Below are 23,283 nucleotides of genomic sequence, written 5' to 3' on the forward strand. Positions count from 1 at the left end.
TTCTGTTTTAGCCCAGACAGGTCATGTGACTTCTGAGGATCCAAATCTGCATGAGGATGCACTTGTGATTTAATTCTCAAAGGGAGAGAATTTTTTTCCTATTCCACCTAAGGCTAAGGCTCTCTGGAGGGTGGAATTTTTCTAGTTGACTCACTGAGGGAATCACCTTTTGGAGGTTGCAGCACCAAGGAAGGTTCCCTGATCCAATCTTCTCCCTCACATGGGCCCCTGGTTTTGTCTCCTGAGCTCAAGCAGGCCCATTACACACAAGCTGTATGTCTTTATATAGGATCTGCTGGGTCCTCCAGAACAAATGCCAGCCCCAATGCTTCCTTGCACTGCAGCATTTGTGTTTCCTCACCATTTCTGGACTTCAAAGTTTTCTCTTATTTTTCTGCCTGCTGAGATGTCTTTGTAAAGATGTTTGTAAATATTTTTCCAGAAATTTTTGGTTTTACCCAACAATGAATCCAATATATTGCTAGAATCAAAATGGAATCACTTTCTAAAGTGATCTTTAAAAGAAATATACAATCTTAATCTCTTTCAATTTCTCTCTTTCTAAAATTGATTTTATTAGAAGATGTTTTATACATATCCCAAACTAGTATTGATTGAGGTTGTTTTCAGGCTAATGTTGCTTACTCAAATGGTAAATTTTTTGTTTAAAATAAATTAATACAATTACCTGACTTCAAATTATGCTACAGAGCTATAGTAAGCAAAACAGCAAGGCACTAGCATAAAAACAGACGCATAGACCCGTGGAACAGAACTGGGAACCCAGAAACAGATTCACACACCCACCGTGAACTCATATTTGACAAAGGTGCCAAGAACATACATTGGGGAAAGGACAATCTCTTCAATAAATGGTGCTGGGAAAACTGGATACTCATATGCAGAAGAATGAAACTAGACCACTATCTCTTACCATACAGAAAAATCAAATCAAAATGGATTAAAGGCTTAAATCTAAGACCTCAAACTATAAAATCATTACAGGAAAACATCAGGGAAACTCTCCAGGACATTGGTCTGGACAAAAATTTATTGAGCAATACCACACAAGCACAGGTAACCAAAGCAAAAATCAACAAATGGAATCACATCAAGTTAAAAAGCTTCTGCACAGCAAAGAAAACAATCAACAAAGTGAAGGGACAACCCACAGAATGGGAGAAAATATTTGAAAGCTATCCATCTGATAAGCGATTAATAACCAGAATATATAAGGAGCTTAAACAGCGCTATAGGAAAAAAATCTAATAATCTGATTAGAAAATGGGCCAAAAATTTGAATAGACATTTCTCAAAAGAAGACATGCAAATGGCAAACAGGCATATAAAAAGGTATCGACATCACTGATCATCAGAGAAATGCAAATCAAAACTACAATGAGATATCATCTCACCCCAGTTAAAATGCCTTTGATCTCAAAGACAGGCAATAACCAGTGCTGGTAAGGATGTGGAGAAAAGGGAACCTTCATACACTGTTGGTGGGAATGTAAATTAATACAACCCCTATGAAGAACAGTTTGGAGGTTCCTCAAAAAACTAAAAACAGAACTACCATCAGATCCAGCAATCCCATTGCTGGGTATACACCCAAAAGAAAGGAAATCAGGATACTGAAGAGATATATGCACTCCCATGTTTGTTGCAGCCCTGTTCACAATAGCTAAAATTTGGAAGCAACCTAAGTGTCTATCAACAGATGAATGAATAAAGAAAATGTGATACATATACACAACAGATACTACTCAGCCATAAAAAAGAATGAGATCCTGTCATCCGCAACAACATGGATGGGACTGGAGATCATTATAAGTGAAATAAGGCACAGAAAGACAAACATCGCATGTTTTCACTTATTTGTGGGAGCCAAAAATCAAAACAATTGAACTCATGGAGATAGCAGAAGCATGCTTATGAGAGGCTGGGAAGGGTAGTGGGAGGGTGGGGATGGTTCATGGGTACAAAAATATAGTTAGAAAGAATGAATAAGACCTAGTATTCGACAGCACAACAGGGTGACTACAGTCGATAATAATTTAATTATATATTTAAAAATAACGAGTATCATTGGATTGTTTGTCACACTTGAAGGAGTGGATACCCCATTTTCCCCATTTTACATGATGTGATTATTGCACATTTGTATCCTTGTATCACAGTATTTCATGTATCCCATAAACACATACACCTACTACGTACCCACAAAAATTGAAGTGTATGTGATAGTGATGGTCTCTGAAGGTGGGAAGTGAGATGGTAGGCAGACTTACTTTTTAACTATATGCCTTTTTATGCATTTTGCATTTTTTACCCTGTGCATGTACTATCTCTTTAAAAATAGTTTTTAAATAATTATAAAATAAAAAATTAAGAGACGGCCTTATGAGAGACATTGTAAAGACTCAAATATAAAGCAGCTCCTTCTTTTCTGAGGGATAACTTTAAAGAGAAACCACATACTTCCTATGAAGACACATACAGTATATACTGGAACCTGTAGAGGGAGGTGCTAGGTGAGGTTATACATGCACTGGCATCAGCTATGATACGTACGCAGAAACATATTGAGTTAGATGACTTTGGTGCAGAAGTTTGCTTATTTGGAGTTAATTTACAACCAATGAAAAAATAGGGTTTTCCCAGGTTCAGAGAGCAATTCAGGCTCGCAGTTCTGGTTTGGGTTAAGTAAACAGAACTGACCCTTTCTGCTGGCTTTGAGTGATCAAGTTCAATACGTGTACTTTGGATGTTCTTAAAGTACTGTGTCATCATCCTGCTTTGACAACTTTACATTCACTCTACATTTGTAGATCAGGAACTTTGACCTGAATTGAGGTCATGCTAGCCCTAGTTTTCTTTCTGCATATCCAGAAAATTAACCATGATAATGCTCTTAAGATCTGATTTTCTTACTCAAAAATTATAATTAAAATGCTTTCAAATTTTAAGTTTTTCCCCTATATGTCAAGCTTGCAAATAATGATCCAGTAGTATTTCTGAGATGTGCGTGCTTATACACATCCCAGAAATATCCTGCTTTTACAAAACTAATCTCATCTCTTTTCTTTTCTTCTGAAAGGATATGATCTGGATTCAATGTTCTGACTGTTCTAATATGCATTTCCATCATACAACATCTTGAAAAATATTCCAATCTTTTATGTTTGATATTTATAACCAACACAAACCCCTGGTTTTCTAAAAACATGGTACAAGAACAGAGATGATCTGGTTCTCTTCTTTTAGAACACACACTGTCCTGTCAAAAACCAACTCCATCAGATCTAAGGAGCAGCAGGTGGAGAAAGCACACACTACACAGCAGCTTTAAATGTCAGAGTCTGGCTCTTACATTCTTTAAGATGAATTGCTTTTAAGTTCTCTGGCACCTTTGCTGGCATGGAAGTTAGTAAAATTTCCAAAAACAAAATCAGATCAATGGAATTAGGTTAAAAGTTGTTTTATGCGAAAGGATGTAGAATAATCTAAGTTAGGGCAGATTAAACAAAGTAGATGATAAAAGAAGACTTTGAAAAAATCTATAATTTGAAATTGAACTATGAACTAGACATGTAGATGTAGATCTAATCTGGCCAACTTTGTAACACACTGAAACTCAAGTCAATTGCAATCGTTTTATCTCTATATTTGAATGACGGTCATGTGTGCCTGTTACTAGTTTAGACTATCTCCAGTACTCAAAGTACTGTTAGTGTTGTGCAGACAAATTGTCTGCTGCTGATTTCACTTATTAGTGCAACTTGTACAACACCAGAAGAAGCCAGTGCAGCTACCCATGTTTACCTGGCTCCTGTTACCTTGAGTGGGGTGTGAAGACAGCTTCAGTCACCATCCTAGCAACCTTCCCAACAGACGAACCCTCGCAAGGGAGCTCAGGGTAGCAGAGATCCCCATTCCTCCAAGACAAAAACATGACAACAATTTCCCAGTGTCTAAAGTACAGGTTTGACATGAATTATCTCTTCCTTTTATAATTAACTTCTTCCTCAATAATTATTTTTATCAATTATCTCTTTTATTTTTATTTATTTATTTATTTTTTGAGTCAGAATCTGGCTCTGTGGCCTAGGCCGGACTGCAGTGGTACAATCTCGGTTCACTGTAAACTCCGCCTTTGGGTTCAAGCAATTCTCTTGCCTCAGCCTCCTGAGTCGCTGGGATTATAGGAGTGCACCACCACGCCCAGCTAATTTTTGTAATTTTAGTAGAGACAGGGTTTCACCATGGTCTCAAACTCCTGATCTCAAGTGATCCGCCTGCCTCGGCCTCCCAAAGTGCTGAGATTATAGGCATGAGCCACCGCCAGGCCTCATCAATCATCTTGATCAGCTTGGAACCATGACCAAATTTCTCCTAGCCTGAAAAACAATGCTCCTTGACTTTGAGGGTCTCCTGTAGCTCCAGGCTATTTCTTTCATCGTTTACAGCATAGTTCCTGTGAAGCATCTGTCTTTAACTGTTGGCTCTAATTCCTCCTGTGGAGGGGACCTCTCAAACAATGATAGAAATGACAGCACTTTCTGCATGCCTGACACTTTCTATATTAACTCATTTAATGCTCCCATAAACCCATTATGTAAGTACCTTTATTATTCCCATTTTACAGTTCTCGTTTTGTTTATTATTTACCTTGCCTCAGCAAGCTGAGAAAAGCAAAGTCAGAGGTTTTGGTTATAGACCTGTTACAGTGCTATTCAGCATAACACAGAAGGACATCCTGTCATTTGCAACAACATGGATGGAACTGAGGTCATTATGTCAAGCAAAGGAAGTAAGGCACAGAAAGACAAATATCACATGTTCTCACCTGTTTGTGGAATCTAAAAATCAAAACGATTGAACTCACAAAGATAGAGAGCAGAAGGATGGTTCTGCGAAGTCAGAGGACTTGGTTACAGACCTGGATAAGAAAAGTACTGGATAAGAAAATAAAAAGAGTAGCTTTGTGCTGGGGCAACCACTGACTATGAGAGAAAGATGAGCCAATGCATAGGCCCAGCTCCTAGCAATTCGCCTTTAGGAGTAAGTCCGGTGGGAGGAGGCGGCTCTCTCCAGGGTGGATGGTTTGGAGTGAGTGGGCCGATGGAAGCCTCCTGCTTCCTGTGGGGCTGGGTCCAGAGGCCAGAGAGGAGCAAGCTCCACCTCGGATGGCTGGAGTGAATGAAAACACCTTGAGAGAAGTGAGTTCCTGCTAAATGCTGGTGCTGTTGTGGGACACAATGCCTCAGTTTTCCACAAAAGCAAAGGCTCTGAACTTGCCAAGCTTCTCTAAGAGCTGTGATGGCCACTGTGTCCCTCATTGTCCACATGTCCTGCAACAGATGACACTAGGGCTGTCGGAGCCAGGAGGCTCGCAGCTCTACTTCCCTCCCCACCCCCTGCATCCTTGTACGTGTGCTTCAAACAAGCCTGGTGATAGGAGTGTTTACTTTGGCCTGTGCATATGACATAAAGGTTATGGTAAACTGTCCCTCATCCCATTATTCCTCTAAGTAATTAAGGTCATCCAAGTGTCTCCCACACTTCTTCTAACCCCACACTTGCCGATGTCACCAATGCCTTCCTGATTCCCAGTCCAGTAGACAGGTTTTATTCCCCACTTCATGGAACGCAGTTGACCACTTACTATTTCTTCTTGTAACTTTACTCCCTTGGCGTGTGACATTGCTCTCTCCAGCTCTCCCTGCACCCCTCTGATTAGTCCCTCCAGGTCTCCTTGGTAGGTTTGTCTTTCTGGATCCTCTCTTAGATGCCTGTGCTTCGCAGGTTCTGTTCTTGGCCCAGCACCCTGTGGGCTGCAGGTTGTCTTCATTTGAACTACTTCTCTAAGCAGTTGTCTCTCAGATGGAATCTCCCCAGCTGTGGTCTCTTCCTTTTGGATGTCCACAGGCACTTCAGACTCCATATGCCTAAAACTGAACTCATCATCTACCTCCTAAAAATTGCCCTTCCCTGCCCCTCAGATCCATGATCTCAGTTCATGGCACAACTGCTAACCAGCTGCTCCAAGCAGACACCCAGGAGTCAGCCTATGCTCCTTCTTCTTTGCCCTTCTCCCCGCAGCCAACCAGTGACCCTATTTTGTTGGTGTGATCTCGTGTGTATTTTTAAACTCTTTCCCTCCTGTCTCTCCCCACTATCACTGCCTGGTTTAGGCACCCCTTGCCTCTCGCCTGGTCTGTCTCCCTCTAGCCAGAGTGACCATATTAAGTGCAAACCCAGTCATGCCCCAACCCCGCTCAAAATCCTTCATTGGCTCCCATCAAGAACAGAAGAAAGGCCAAGCTTCTCCGCATGGCCCAGGGAGCCTCCATGACACAATCCTATCTTCTTCCCCTCCCGCCTCCCTCTACCTAGCATTTTCTCTCTAGCAATACTCTTGTGTTGGTGGCTTCCCAGCACATAGTGTGCTGGTTCATGCCTCCGTGCCTTCACCCTCACTGCTACGCACTTCCTCGCCTTCCCAACTTTCTTCTCATAGCCCCTCCTGCAGTGAGTCTCTCGTGAACCCCCAAGGGCCCTTCCTCTGGGCTCCCACATTACTTAGAGTCTACAGCTCTCTATTCACTTACTATATTATTTAGAAACTATTAATATGTCTGTCTCCACCACTAAACTATAAGTTTCTCAAGAGCAAAGACCCTGCATTTTTCATCTTTATACCTCTAGTGGCAAACAGGTTCCTGGCACATGACAGGCGTTTCATACAGAACTGTTGGAAGGAACTACCAGTCAGTGTGGAATTCTTTCCTTTCTGCTGAGAGGGAAGGAGTCCTTCCACCTATATGACTATCAATGATTTTATCCACAATCACACACACACACTCCATCTAGCGTGCACTGCGGCAGACTGGCCAGCACCTCACGCATCACAGGGTCACCCTCTTCCTGGTGGGCAGCAGCTTGATCTAGAGAGTTCCGGGCAAAAGGGTAGAGAATGACCTTGAGACGTGATTCAGATGAGGGATGACTTGGAGAGGATGGAAGCAGTTCTTGTAAGAATCTCTGGACAAACATGCACAGATTTCTAAAGAACTGTTCCTTGCTGGGCGCGGTGACTCACGCCTGTAATCCCAGCACTTTGGGAAGCCAAGGTGGGCAGATCACCTGAGGTCAGGAGTTCAAGACCAGCCTGGCCAATGTGGTGAAACCTCGTCTCCCCTAAAAACACAAAAATTAGCTGGGCGTGGTGGCACATGCCTGTAGTCCCAGCTACTCTTGAGGCTGAGGCAGGAGAATTGCTTGAACCTGGGAGGCAGAGGTTGCAGTGAGCTGAGATTGCGCCACTGCACTCCAGCCCGGGTGACAGAGTGAGACCCCATCTCAAAAAAAAAGAAGAAGAAAAACTGTATTTTGACATTGTCAATCAGACTTCTGGTTGTTTAGTGGCTTATTTCTACTTTCTCCTTATGAACTCAGGTAGTGTAATTTCAATGAGGACAGAAAGCTTTTTTAAAAGACATAACTGCAGAAAGGAAGACCAGTGAAACTAGGGGAACTGCATATGCTTATTAAAAACTGTGTTAAATGTTTGAGTTTCCTAAGATGTTCTAAGAGATTTACTTGTCATGCATAGAACGGGCTTGCTCATTAGTAAGTATTTTATCTGTCATTTCATTTCTTCCTTGGGATTTTAGGGATGAGGAGAACTGAACTCATCATCTAATAAAAAACAAAAAGCAGGGTTTTGTTTTTTATTAATGGTTGTCTCACCTGCCTCAGGGTTGTTCTCTTGGTTCAGCTATTTCATTACTTGAGCAAAATGCATTTGAAATGTATTTTGGTGCTGAGACCAGCTTTATAAATGGAGACTTGCTCTTCTTAACACCGTCATTTAATGATGAAGTCTTCATTTCCTTAAAAATAACTTGGTCTGGGCTGGGCACAGTGGCTCATGCCTGTAATCCCAGCAATTTGGGAGGCCGAGGCAGGCAGATCACCTGCGGTCGGGAGTTCGAGACCAGCCTTGCCAACATGGAGAAACCCCGTCTCTACTAAAAATACAAAATTAGCTGGGTGTGGTGGCACGCGCCTATAATCCCAGCTACTTGGGAGGCTGAAGCAGGAGAATTGCTTGAACCTGGAAGGCAGAGGTTACAGTGAGCCGAGTTTTCACCATTGCACTCCAGCCTGGGCAACAAGAGCGAAACTCTGTCTCAAAGAAAAAAAAAAATCAAGTTGGTAATGGGTATTGCCCTTTGAAAGGTCAGCAATGAGTAGAAACCTTTGAAAAATCTCTTTTTCAACCCATAAGTCTTCTGTGGGGTGGTCCCAGGATATCACCTGGGGCAGAATAAAGGCTTTGCACTTCTGCCACACTGGCTGCTACCTCTCTCTTTCCTCTGGCCTTTCCATGCACTCTTTCTCCTTCTCTTTTGACATCCTTGTTCTGACATGTTCTTGTCCTCTCCTTTCCTTCCTCTTCTTCCGGTGGCTTCCTTTGGAGCCAAGGGGTGCTGAACTTTCTGCCCTCCTGGCAGTGGTGAGCTTGTGGGGCCTGGGTGGGCTCACTCCACTTCCTCCCCTCCCTTACCGTGCTCTCCACCGGCACCCCTTGGGGCTTCAGAAGATAGGGTCAGACAAAAAAGAAAGGGCAGAGGAGAGGCAAGGGCGGGGCTCTGCCTTTCCCCACCAGTCTGGCTCCAGGAGGCATCAAAGAGCCCAAGAAATCACTGCCAGAGAACTAAGGAAGTGTGGCTCATAAAACACAGAGTGACTGTGGAAAGCACCAGGCAACAGGAGCAGGATCTTAAGCCTCCACTCATATCCCATATGATCTTTAGCAAGTTTCTTTCCTACTCAGAGTTGCAGCTTTCTGCTCTGTTGAGATTACATGCAGCTCCTATGAAACCGTGGACAAGAAACTGCTTAGTAAGCCACGAAGCACCGTGCCAATGTATGGCATTGTCATCAACCCTTCATTCAGCCATCATTAGTGAACACATGCTTACTAATGACTGCCTGGTCCCTGTCACCCTTTTTCCCCATCTTCTCTCCTGGAGATCTTCCAATTTAAAGAGGCCTTAGGTGTCAGCAGTTACATTATCAATGGCCAGGCTTCTTCTCCAGCCACTGGGTTTGTTGGAAAGGATACCTAGTGTCACCAGGACTGAATGGTAATAATAAGGTGAAAATAAGTGTGTTCTAAGAAAAGACTTCTTTGCCTGTCACAGTCATAGAATTAAAGTTATTATAAGTGGATTTACTGACCATCAAACTTGCTACTTTCCTTCATTAAATTGTTAAAGGTATCTTCATGTTGTAATCGAACTTTCCTTCTCTCAGCAGCCAGATTATGTTCCACATGATCTTGTTCAGTTAGAAGTGTGACTGGTTTTAAATGAATCTAGAGAAAGAAAAGCATTTATCTTTTATTGCCTTGTTAAATTATAAAAGCACAGCATGAATTTTGCAAAACAAATGATATGCTACATGGTTTTCTAACTCAAGTAAACAGAGCTTTTATGAGTGTTTTCACTAAACATGTTCTGACTAAATTTTTTCTTAAATTATTTTTAAACTAAAAAAAATCAACATAGGCTTAATTATTTCTTCATGCAATAAGATGTGTGCTCTAAAAGGTTCTCTCTATTATTTTTCCTGATTTTAAAATTTTTCAACAGAACTACAACAAAGAAATTATTCAGATTGATGAATGAGGAGATGGACTTTGACTCCACTGAAATCTAAACATTTCCTATCTTTTGCAAAATTAAGAAAGCAAAGAGAGGGAATACATTTTGCAAAATTAAGAAAGCAAAGAGAGGGAATAAAGATGTTCTAGAGAAAGCTATCTTATACCATGATACCAATTTGGAAATTTCATTACATGGTGAAAACATTATCTAATAAGCAAAACAAAAGAATCAATATGTGAGAATAAAGCTTTCACCAACTTCCAGAAACCTGGAAATATGAGGCAACAGAACCAAGAGCTCAAATTCTTACATAAACGCCCTTTGCTGACCCTGTGTGTAGAAGGAAGAGTCACACTGAAGCTGGACTGGGGTAGCTCCATGCTTGTTTCCAAGATACTCAAAGTCTGGAACTGACCCTTGGCCAAGATAAGGATGAAATAAGCTAGTGATGCCTGGGTGTGGTGGCTCACACCTGTAATCCCAGCACTTTGGGGGGCTGAGGCGGGTGAATCACTTGAGGTCAGGTGTTCAAGATTATAGGTGTGAGCCACTGCACCTGGCCAACACGGTGAAACACTGTCTCTACTAAAAATACAAAAAGTAACCGGGTATGGTGGAGCACACCTGTAATCCCAGCTACTTAGGAGGCTGAGGCAGAAGAATCGCTTGAACCCAGGAGAAGATCATGCCACTGCACTCCAGCCTGGGAGACAGAGTGAGACTCCATCTCAAAAAAAAAAAAAAGAAAAAAGAAAAAAGAAATAAGCTGGTGATTTATAATATGCTCCTTAAAGTCCAAAACTCCCCTGGACTACCTTGTGGAATTTGGTTAGGAATATGTAGATTGATGGCATGCACTGGTTTAACTCCTTTTTTTTTTTTGAAACAGGGTCTCACTCTGTTGCCCAGGCTGGAGCACAGTGGTGTAATCATAGCTTCCTGTAACCTCAAACTCTCGGGCTCAAGGGATCCTCTCAGTAGGACTGCAGGCAAACGTCACTATGCCTGGCTAATTTTTTTTATATTTATTTTTTGTAGAGATGAGGGCTCACTATGTTGCCCAGGCTGGTCTCAAACTTCTGGCCTCAAGCAATCCTTCCTTCTCAGCCTCCCAAAGTACTGGGATTATAAGTGTGAGCCACTGCACTCAGCCTGATTTAACAATTTTTGTAGTGTTGTTTTAGTTGTGTGACTAGCAGGGTATACAAGAGTGCTTGGTAAACTTGTGTGTTGGTTCTCCTGAAACCAAGATACCTCACATATGTTTTGGTGATTTCTATTCCGCAGAAGTACATCTTGTGTGACTAAGGCCCCTGCAGCATGGCTGTGCCTGGAGACCTCGACCCTCTCTGAGGCTGGCCTGTGCTTGCTTTCTCCTGCCGCACCATCTGCTTTAGCTTAGTAAGGCTTTGCATGAGTGTACCCTGTGGAGTCTTGCAAGTCCCTTCAATGATCTGGCCTGTGTAATTGTTGAACTAAGTCTGGTTAATCATTGCCAATTTCTTTTTTGTTTTTTAATCAGCCTACATTATGCTTTGAACCAATTTCATCCTAAAATAAACTCACTGTGAACAGAGAGATTCAAGTAGTCCTACGGGTTCAAACCAAACCACTGATTTTTCATGGGTGTCTTTGTGATGAGCTACTGAACCAGCATATTAGCAACTAGGAAACAAGTTAGTCTGGAAACGTGCTTTACAATTAAGGTTATCTGAACCAACCAATTATGCTAACACCATAATGGATCTGACTTTCCATTTTCAGAAATCAGTTCTCCAGTCTCAAGAGAGACTGGACTGAAGTGTGACTATTATATTCTTTTTTTTTTGAGATGGAGTTTTGCTCTTGCTGCCCAGGCTAGAGTGCAATGGCACGATCTCAGCTCACTGCAACTTCTGCCTCCCAGGTTCAAGTGATTCTCCTGCCTCAGCTTCCCAAGTAGCTGGGATTATAGGCATGCACCACCACACCCAGTTATTTTTTGTATTTTTAGTAGAGAGGGAGTTTCTCCATGTTGGCCAGGCTGGTCTTGAACCCCTGACCTCAGGTGATCCACCCGCCTCGGCCTCCCAAATTGCTGGGATTACAGGCATGAGCCACCATGCTCGGCTGACTATTATATTCTTATTCATGGATATTCACACATTCATGAAGTTGGAGTGAGAAGTCTGAGGCTGGAGGGGGAATATGATGGTCTTCCTCTGCTGCCCATGCAAAGGAATGGGATTGCAAGGTGTATTCCTTTGTCACTTGCGCTCAGATACGGCCATCTGCACCCATCCCATATTCTCTCATTTCCAAGAGTCTGGAGATTTGTGGGGATGCCAGGAAAAACAGAATGGTTGGGAAGACTATCTCAGTGTCTCAGATTTTAGTGAACACAGGCTCCGTGGGATGCTTTGGCAAAGTACAGATTCCAAGATTCCACACTAGTGATTCTAATTTAGTAGGTCCATGATATGGCCCAGAAAACTGCATTTTAAAAAATAGAATTAGCTGATATGAACTTCCATTTGAAAAATAACACCCTTGGGCAATATGAATTTGCCTTGCAACGTGTTTAATGTTAGACTGAGAGTGGAGGCCAGGCTCCATAGCTCACACCTCAGAACTTTGGGAGGTCAAGGCGGGCAGATCACCTGTGGTCAGGAGTTTGAGACCAACCTGACCAACGTGACTCCTCCTTGCTTCAGAGTAGAGCTAGGAGAAGCCACTGTGTCTAGCTCTGGGATGATCCTTGGAGTGAAAGACTCATATTCCAGATTGAATTACCACTGTGTTTAGACTAAATGGGACCCTCCTCCAGGCACCCTGACACTGAAAAAAAAAATGCCAAGAAATTGTAAGGAGCAAATCTCCAGCAGCTTCCAGATGAGTGGATCTGGATTGTGGCCGGGCAGCTGGCTAGGCATGCTCATCAGGCCAAAGTATCACTTCGGAGGGTGTTTTCACCCCACATGCCCAGAAGCTTATTTTTAAACTTCAATAACTCAGCAATGTCAACAATTTTCCTTCAGGTATTAACAATGGTTAATCTATAACATGCAACTGCTTGCTAAATTGCTCTTGCTTTTTTTAAAAAAGATTGTATTAATTCAATTTTGAGTTATATGACCACAAATGAAAAGCACTAAACCAGTAGGCAGTATTTTAAAGAAACTAATGTGACCTTCAGATCATTTAAAACAATGTGGATTTTTTTTGTATTTTACAAACTTTCTATATTGTCTTTTCTCTAAGGTACTTTTCTCTAAAGTTTCTGTTCCTCTGATGTTACCACAGAGTGATAACTTTTGCAATAAATATTGGTGAATAACAAATCTTGGGAAAGTATATCTCATGGAAAGAAGAAATGTCATTTTTTTCTATAACATTCTGATGCAATTGTTACTATGTCCTTGAATTACATGCTAGATACATCTTCACATACAAAATTTACCTTTTCTTTTCCAACTGGTTTGGCTACAAATGTGGAGAAAGCCACACTAACAAGCTTCTCAATACCAGTGACCATATCCTGCACCATGACCTTGATACCGATCTAAAATGAAAAAAAGATAAATAAATACACTCTTGGCCAGCTCAGATTTCAGCACTCAAAATTTAGTCATATGTATGCACCATTACCTTCTTTCATTTTAAAAATGAAACCAGAATTTTAATTTATTTTTAAGCAATAGAATTCTTTCAATGATGTTCTATAATATTGGACAATTAACTTTTTTCTGATTATAAAAATTATTTATTTACCATGTAAAATTTATGGAATCTGACTATCCAGAGTATATATTATCAGTAATCCCATCACCCAGAGATAATAATTATTAAATTTTAGGTGAATTTTCTTCTAGCTTTTTCTACTTATATATCATACATGATATATAAATGTATATGATATATATGATATCATATATGATATATAATATATACACATACATACCACATAATACATACACATATATAATATCATATTACATAATATATACACACATTTTATAATATATTACATACATATGACATGAAATATGTGTGTGTATATATGCATGTGTATATAAAATTACTGTAATGTATTTACAGTTTTATGTTCTAATTTTTTTTTTTGTTTTGAGACGAAGTCTTGCTCTGTTGCTAGGCTGGAGTGCAGTGGTGTGATCTTGGCTCACTGCAACCTCCACCTCCCGGGTTCAAGCCATTCTCTTGCCTCAGCCTCCAGAGTAGCTGGGACTACAGGCACACGGCACTACACCCAGCTAATTTTTTGATTTTTAGTACAGACAAGATTTCACCATGTTGGCCAGGATGGTCTTGATCTCTTGACCTCATGATCCACCCATCTTGGCCTCCCAAAGTGCTGGGATTACAGGGGTGAGCCGCTGCACCTGGCCTGTTCCAATTTTTAAAAATTTGGCATTATATGAAAGCTCTTTTAAATTTCATGATTACTAAATATGCTTTTGCAAACAAGATATTGATGTCTGCCTTATAAAACCACCAGAGAGATGTACCATAACTTTTTTTAGCCTTTACTCTCAGAGTTTTTTTTCCTTTTTTTAAATGTCTCTAGGCAGCATAGTCTCAGAGTTTCATAACCAAGCTAACATGGACAGAATTGCATCGTGTATTTACAGCTTTGTTTCTGTGATTAATTTTTCAGGAGTAATAAGAAGGTAGCTGAGACACTTTATGTTGATACTAAAATGGGCTAGATTTCCCCCTGTGTGAAGAGCTCTGAAGCTTGGTCCTCAGGATTGCACTTTGCAGAAGTGTTGGTAAACTCAGGGACTTGTCTTTAGATTCTGGCTAATAAACCTTTTCCCTACATATTTCAGATGAGTAATACTATCTTCTGAAAATAATGAGCTATCTCAGGCACAGCTCAGCACTATGTTATCAACAATAAAGAATATCTGTATCTGTATCTTTACCATGCACACCATGTAAAAAGAATAATCAATAATCTATGACTCATTTTAAGTCACTCAACTCATAAAGGCAAATTAGTATTTACGTGGTATATCCTAAATTAACTAGACGGTGATTAGCCAAAATTAAACTATCTATTCCCAGCTCTCAACCCTCAATCCCATACAGCTTTTTGCTTTTAGAGAAATGGACAAATGAAAAATAAAATATCTAACAGTAAAAACAAAGCAACAATTCTGGAGTGTTAAATAAGTTCTAAACACTGTCTTCTACTAGAAGAGTTAACTTAGTTATATGTGATAACCAAATGTTTCAAAAACATATGCCAGGGAGAATTTCACTGTGTTATATGAGATTAGGTAAGATTGGAATTACATCCTGTGAAAACAACTAGAAAACTGGACAAAATATAGGAAGCATCTATTTTCACACCTATGAAAATAGGCAACACAGGACTGTGATCCCCAAGGCGGGAAAAACAATGAGAGGAGCACGGCGTTCCCAGGTTCTCAGGATGAAGGTAATTTACAGTTAGTTTAGAGAAAGAAAACCTAACTCTGCTGAATTGAATGGAGCTAAAATTTGTGGGGTAGAGTACCAGAGAAGGAAGCTAAAAAAAAAAGGAAAGAATTCCAGAAATATGCCTGTGAGTCTTCGGGTTAATACTAACTGGACCATATACAGGGTGAAACCCCAGACAAGAACAGCTTCTGAGGAACAAGCAATTCCTGGGAAACTGTAACATGGACAATTCCAAGAACTCACACACAGCTGGGGATCTTTTGAGTTCTCTCCAGCCAGATTTCACTGAATATGTAACACCTTCATAGAGATAACAGAAGATCCCAACTTAGAAGAGGGGCTAAAGTAGCCCTAAAGTAGAGTATTCTAAATCTTCCATAGAAGAGTTTAAAACATATCTTTAAAGGCTCAAACCAATCTGCAAGTAACATCATCTTCCTGCCAGGAAAAGTCTGACACTCTTTTTAAAGAAATATAACAAAAGCCAGCACTAAACAATATAAAATTCACAATGTTCAGCATTGAGTAAAAAATATTAGATGCAAGAAAATTATTAGGTGAAAGGTAATATAAATAAAACAACAGATAACAGAAATGATGGAATAACAACAAACTATATTAAAACAACAATTAAATAGAAGCACCATGAACTCAGAGATTTGGAACAGGAGTCAGCAACATCTTCTTAAAGGGTAAGGCCAGATAGTAAATATTTTAGGTTTTGTGGTCACATGGACTCCATTGCCACTGCTCAACTCTGTCAATGTACTGTGATAGCAATGCAGACAAAACATAAGTGAGTGGTACAGCTGTGCTCCAAAAATTTTTTATTCATAAAACAGATTTATAGGCCATAGTTTGCTGACTCCTAATATAGAGAAAAAGATGAAAATAATGAGGAAAGAATGGAAAACATAAAAAAATCAAAGTGGGACTTTCTAAGATAAAAAAATACAACATCTGAAATAAAAAACAAACCAGATAAGATTAACAGCAGTTTAGTTAATGCAGGGGAAAAAGTCAGTGAAGCTGAAGATGACAAAAGAAGCTACACAGAATGTAGCATGAAGAGAAAGGAAGACTGAAAGAAAAAAAAACGAACAGTATCAGTGACCTGTGGAACACTAACAAGAAGTCTAAAACTCTGAAGTCCAAAAGGAGAGAGAGCACAAAAGATAGGAAAAAAAGTTTGAAGATATAACAGCTGAAAAAATCCACATTTCTTAGAAAATATAAATCCATAGATCCAGTAGCTCTAAAAACCCAAGCCATATCATAATTTACATAAGTCTGCTGCCAGGCTAGAATTCTATACCTACTGAATATGAACATCTTTTAAATATGAAGATGAAACAAACACATTTTTACATGAACAAAAGCTGAAAAAAGAAATGCTAAAGGAATATCTTCAGACAGAAGGAAAATGACACTAGGGAGAAATCTGGAGATACATAATACAAAAAAGAATAAAGAACACCAGAAATGGCAAATATGTGGGTATATATATAAAACACTTCTTTTCATTTCTATTCTTTTTAAAAGATGATTGACTGTTTAAAACATAAATAATAACTATGTATTGTAGGGTTTACCTCCTACATATGTGCATGTAAAAGGCATGACAATAACAGCATAAAGGCTGGGACATGGGAAGAGAAGTGTGTATACTCTTATAAGGTTATTACACTATACTCAAAGGGATATTATATTATTTGAAGGTAGTCTCAGATAAGTTAAGTAGTCATATTTCAAACCTGAGAAAAACACTAAAACCAAAACAAATATGTATAGTTAAAACACCAACAGTGGAGATAAAATGGATTACTAAAAATTACTCTGCTCTAAAAAATGCAGGAAAAGATGGGGACAGGAAGAAACAAAGAACGGATGGAAGAAATAGAAGACAAACAGCCAGATGATAGATTTCAACTCTACCATATAGATAATCAAATGTAAATAGTTTAAATACTCCAGGTAGAAGGCAGAGATTGTTAGAATAAATAAAAAAATAGCATCCAAATATATTCTGTTTATAAGAAACCCACTTACATATACAAAAAGACAGGTTAAAAGAAAAATGATGGGGAAAAAAACACTAAACCTAAGAAAGCTTGTCTGGCTAAATTAATATCAGACAAAGTAGATTTCAAAACAAAAACCAGAGATAAAAAGGTAAACTTCATAATGATAAAAGGGTCGCAACATCAGGAAGAGTTAAGAATCCTGGCAGGGCACGGTGGCTCACGCCTGTAATCCCAGCACTTTGGGAGGCCAAGGTGAATGGATCACCTAAGGTCAGGAGTTCAAGATCAGCCTGGCCAACACGGTGAAACCCCGTCTCTAGTAAAAATACAAAAATTAGCTAGGTGTGGTGGTGCACACGTGTAATCCTAGCTATTTGAGAGGCTGAGGCAAGAGAATCGCTTGAACCAAGGAGGTGGAGCTTGCAGGAAGCCGAGATTGCACCACCGCACTACAGCCTGGGAGACAGTTCAAGACTCCATCTCAAAAAATAATAATAACAATAATACAGAAGACTTGAACAATGCTGTGAACCAAGTTAGGCTAACTGACATCTGCAGAATACTTCATTGACTATAAGCAACACATTCTTTTCAAGCACATACAGAACATTCACCAAAATAGTCCATATTTTGGGTGATTAAAAAAGTCTAAATAAATTTAAAATAATTGAAATTATACAAATTATGTTCTCTCTCTGGAAAGTAATTAAATTATAAATGAAAAACGTAGATATATCTGGAAAAATCGTCAGAGATTTGGAAATTAAACAACACACATCTAGACTAGAGGTCAGGGAAGAATTTACAAGAAAAAAAGGACATATTTTGATGCAGGTAAAGCAATATATTGAAGAAAATTTTATGATCTTAAATACTTATATTTGAAAAAAAGAAAAGTTTAATCAATTTCCCAAGATTCTACCTTAAGACACTAGAAAAAGAAAGGCAAATTAAACCCAAAATAAATAGAATGAGAATAATATAATAACCAATAGCAGAAATCAAATATATTATGCTAAGTAAAATAAACTAGACACAAAAGATTACATATACTATATCATTCCATTTATACAAAATACAGTAAAGGGCAAAAAAAAAAAAAAAGGGTACTGACCTGAAGTAAATGAGTGGTTGTCACAAGCTGGGGTCTGAGGGAGCTGATTGCAAAGGGGCATAAGGGGGCTTCGTGTAGTGGTGGTGATCCAACTATATAACTTTGTCAAAGCTCAGCAAAATGTATAATTAAAATGGGAGAATTTTAATGTTGTAAATTATATCTCAATAAAACTGATTTTTAAAGACATATTCTAAGGACAAAAAAAAAAAAAGCTCACCCTCATATAATGTGCTCTTAGTGCAAAGGAGACAATATCATCTATTAATAGTAATGCATCACACACCTTCCAGAGGGGGGAAGAGAGAAGAGACTGATCAATAGAGTCTGAGAATCCCCTGGAAGTGGGTTTGGCACAGAGCAGAGTTCCTGCTTGCTCTGGATTCAGGGAGAAGTCAGTCACTTATTTCTGCTCAGCAAATTAGCAGAGGGCTGGCCTCAGCTGTGGCAGGAAACTGAAATTGAACAGGATGACGCTAAAGGACATGTCCAGTTTGAAAAAGTAAAAATAAAAATGTTTAGTTGGCATCTAGATTTAGGGAAAAAAATCCAATAAATTTCTACCAGGTGGTAGAAAGTATGACAAAATTTAGAGGCTGCCTGGTCATAATTTGCAGAGGATGAAAGAGAACAAAATTCTGCATGGCGGATCGGGCCTAGAAAGTCAGTGGAGGTTTACCTTCCCTAGCATCAGAAATCTGTGGTTTCAAACTCACTGGGTTTTATTTTTGTTTTCTTAGCTTTTAGATAAGCCTCCTTTAGAAATTCTAGCCTGTCTCAGGGAAGAGAAGGAAAAGGAGAAATGAAAACGAGCTTTTATCTATATTTGGACTGTCTATCAGGAGAATGTGTGGCCCTCAGGAGACAGGCCAAGCCCAGAGGCTCCTGTGTGCAAAGGCTAAGAGCCCCGCAGCTGAATAAACGCGTCCAGAAACACCATTTGCTGACAGAACTTGTTTTCTTCACGAGCATTTCCTTTCTGCTTTCTTCAAGTGCTTTGTATTCAGCTTACTTGGATACTGCTAGAAAGTGAACACATCAGCTAGGCACAGTAGTTCACGCCTCTGGTCGATCCTAGCACTTTGGGAGGCCGAGGTGGACAGATCATGAGGTCAGAAGATTGAGATCATCCTGGCCAACATGGTGAAACCCCATCTCTACCAAAAATACAAAAATTAGTGGTGGCATGTGCCTGTAATCCCAGCTACTTGGGAGGCTGAGGCAGGAGAATCACTTGAACCCGGGAGGTGGAGGTTGCAGTGAGCTGAGATCTTGCCATTGCACTCCAGCCTGGCAACAGAGTGAGACTCTGTCTCAAAAACAAAAACAAAAAACAAAAAACAAAAAGAAAGTGACCACATCAGGGTAAAGCCATCACCAAGGGCATGGTTACTGTCAAAACAGTTGTTATAGTTGAACTGTGTTCCCCCTTCCAAATTCTTATGTCCTAACCCCCAGTACCTTAGAATGTAAATGTGGAAATAGCGCTGCTGCAGATGTAATTAGTTAAGATGAGGCCAGACTGCGGTGGTGCAGGCCCCTAATCCAATAAGACTGATATCTTTATAAAAAGGGGGAATTTGGAAGCAGACACCCACACAAGGAGAACACATGTGAAGATGAAGGCAGAGATCGGGTGATGCAGTGGAAGCCAAGAAATACCAAAGACTACAGACAGCTATGGGAGGATAGGAGAGCAGCATGAACAGATTATCCCTCCAGCCCTCAGAGAAACCATCCTTGCCCATATTTTGATGTAGGACTTCTAGCTCCGAGAACCGTGGGACAATACTTTTCTGTGTTTAGGCCACCCAGTCTGTGGTGCTTTGTTACGGCAGCCCTAGCAAACGAACACAAGCTCTTCCATGTCTTCATGCCCAGAGATCGAAAGGACTGATCCTGAGCAACCTGGAAGGTGTAATATGAGATCCAGCAACTCCTTTCCTGCTAATTTAACCTGAATAGAGATCTCAAGAGCCCCCGAGAATCCAGTATTCACAATGGTAGAGAAAATAAAATCAAGTGGATTCAGAAGAAAAATCTTCTAAATTTACCTTCTTACTAAAGTCCAGTTATCCTGTTTTTCAAAAACTAGTTAATCATGGGACTAGTTTCTATCAGAGGGTGAGGGGATGGAGAACAAATAGAATTAGAATAATAGTAGAGTCAGCATAATTAAATAAAATCCATGCTTTATAAAGAATTAAGACTGTCCTTTTCTCTTGCAGGTTTACTTTCTGTATATCCTTCTATGTAGAAATAGTGTATTGTATCATGTTGAAATGTGTTGGGTTTTTTTTGTTGTTGTTTCTTAAGAGACAAAGTCTTGCTATGTCACCCAGGCTGGAGTGTAGTGGTACAATCATAGCTCATTGTAGCCTCAAACTCCTGGGCTCAAGCAATCCTCCCACTTCCATCTCCTGAGTACCCAGGGCTACAGGCACTTACCACTGTGCTGGCTAATTTTTTTTTTCTTCTTAAAGATTGGGTCTTGCTATGTTGCCTAGGCTGGTATGGAACTCCTGGTCTCAAGTGATCCTCCTGTCTCAGCCTCCCAAAGTGCTGGGATTATAGGTGTGAGCTACCATGCCTGGCCATGTTGAATTTTAGTTGGGAAACAGTGGAAACATCCACTGCTTATTATTTACCTGTGACCTGACTACACATTCCAGAGCCTTCTGAAATAGAGAGTCTCATTAACTCCAAATATTAGTCTAGGCCTCCTGCTCTACCCTTTGTAAACAACGAAGAAATGAGCACCAACAGGCAGACGTTTGAAAAGGTGCCTCTTACCTCCATGCTTGTGCTGAATGCTCTAGTAACTTTTGCTTTGATGGTTATAACTTGTCCAACTCTAGGGAAAAACAAACAAAAAAACCTCAGTAGTTTTAGCACATTTCATTTCAGATCAGACTTAAAGATTACTTAAATGCATGCCATAAAGCAGTTCCACCTTATCATGCTGATAATGTTCATGCATGGGAAATTCAGGTTAATGATAATGGAAAAAGACAACACTTAAAAGGAAAGGCCGACTACTGTAAACCACACTTATGGTGTTAGCGGACCACCAATATTTAAACAGAAAAGAGCCTTTGCAGAGATAGTGTGCGACATGACTCCAAATCTGCAACACATACTGACTATACAGCAGCTGTTTCCCCAAGAGAAGTTAAGGAAAATACACCAGCAAATCTATACAGCTGGCATTTATTTTTGAATGTTAGTTAATGCATAAATGGACAAATATACAAAAGGCAAGCAAGCAAACTGATCAGCTTCAGTAGGTTTGTATGGGCCCTCAATGATGCTAGGTGGTCTACTCACTTCCTATTATTATTGGAACTTCGATCATGTAACCTGAAGTTGTTCCAAAACTTTTGTGTTCAGGCCCTTCAGTCAGCTCTAATTCCTTCCCCTTAGCAGAAGGTAAGAGGTAACCCAATAGAAGCCCCCTGGATTTTTCTTCCTCAACTTCAAAGTTTAACTGCATTTGCACCTTTCTCTTTGCTCTTCTGTTTCAGGGAAAGAGGGATCTCTCGAGACCTAATCTCTTTCTTTACCTGTGCCATTGGTCCCATCCTCCAGTGGCCCTGTCCCCTCCCTCGTTGGCTCTGCCTCATCAGCTCCATTCTCTTTTCTGCCTTCAATCTCTGCCTCTTCCCTGATTCTCCATCAGTCTATGACAATGCTCAAAGCTTCTCCTTTCTAAAATCTTTCTCGCAAACCTATTCTATCTCAAGTTGTTTTTCTTTTCTTCAATTCAAACTTCCTAAAAACATCATTTATTTTTCTGACTTATACATTTCACTAATGTTTATGAGTTAATTGGCATTTTACTGAAAGTCCTGGCATTAAGCCAGGTCTAAGGATACAGTGATGAATAAGACAAAATTACTGACTTCAAGGAGACCAATCTTTCCTTGGGATGCTGGGATGTAAACAGATAAAGTCCAAAAGATTACCAAGGAATTATTGATAATTCATTAACAATAAAAAATCCCTGTCATTAATTAAATGAAATTTAATGTTTCTCAGTGTGGCCACACTAATAACAATGACTACTCTTTATTGCATGTTGTGTGTAAATCAGGCACCATGGGATTTGCTGGCAAGATGGCCAAATAGGAGCAGCTCCAGTCTGCAGCTATCAGCGAGATCGATGCAGAAGGGGGGTGATTTCTGCATTTCCAACTGAGGTACCCGGTTCATCTCATTGAGACTGGTTGGACAGTGGGTGCAGCCCATGGAGGGTGAGCCGAAGCAGGGTGGGTCATCACCCTACCAGGGAAGTGCAAGGGGTTGGGGGATTTCCCTCCCCTAGCCAAGGGAAGCCACAAAGGACTGTGCTGTGAGGAACGGTGCACTCTGGCCCAGATACTGAGCTTTTCCCATGGTCTTTGCAACCCTCAGACCAGGAGATTCTCTCCGGTGCCTAGGCCATCAGGACCCTGGGTTTCAAGCACAAAACTGGGTGGCCATTTGGGGAGACACCGAGCTAGCTGCAGGAGTGTTTTTTTCATACCCCAGTGGTACCTGGAACACCAGTGAGACAAAACCATTCATTCCCCTGGAAAGGGGGCTGAAGCCAGGGAGCTGAGTGGTCTGGCTTGGCGGGTCCCACGCTCACGGAGCCCAGCAAGCCAAGATCCACTGGCTTGAAATTCTCGCTGCCAGCACAGCAGTCTGAGATCAAACTAGGATGCTCAAGCTTGGTGAGGGGAGGGGCATCCACTATTGCTGAGGCTTGAGTAGGCAGTTTTACCCTTACAGTGTAAACAAAGCTACCGGGAAGTTCGAAGTGAGCAGAGCCCACCACAGCTCAGCAAGGTGGCTCTGGCCAGACTGCCTCTCTAGATTCCTCCTCTCTGGGCAGGGCATCTCTGAAAAAAAGGCAGCATCTCCCTGGGACAGAGCACATGGGGGAAGGGGTGGCTGTGGGCACAGCTTCAGCAGACTTAAGTGTCCCTGCCTGATGGCTCTGAAGAGAGCAGCGGATCTCCCAGCACAGCGTCTGAGC

General features: G+C 40.5%; 1 protein-coding gene across 4 annotated transcripts in view; it reads right to left on the bottom strand.

The window, feature by feature from the left end:
• ACOT12 (acyl-CoA thioesterase 12) overlaps positions 1 to 23,283 on the bottom strand; it is a 71,217-nt gene that overhangs the window by 21,285 nt on the left and 26,649 nt on the right. For all 4 annotated transcript variants that reach the window (XM_054489818.2, XM_054489819.2, XM_063665458.1 and 1 more), the window contains 3 exons: positions 21,057 to 21,117; positions 13,120 to 13,221; positions 9,253 to 9,388 (listed from right to left, as the gene is read on the bottom strand). In XM_054489818.2, coding sequence (XP_054345793.1) covers positions 9,253 to 9,388; positions 13,120 to 13,221; positions 21,057 to 21,117 — 299 coding nt within the window. The remainder of the gene's footprint in view (positions 1 to 9,252; positions 9,389 to 13,119; positions 13,222 to 21,056; positions 21,118 to 23,283) is intronic.

Source organism: Pongo pygmaeus, chromosome 4 (assembly GCF_028885625.2).
Source record: "Pongo pygmaeus isolate AG05252 chromosome 4, NHGRI_mPonPyg2-v2.0_pri, whole genome shotgun sequence".
Lineage (NCBI taxonomy): Eukaryota > Metazoa > Chordata > Mammalia > Primates > Hominidae > Pongo > Pongo pygmaeus.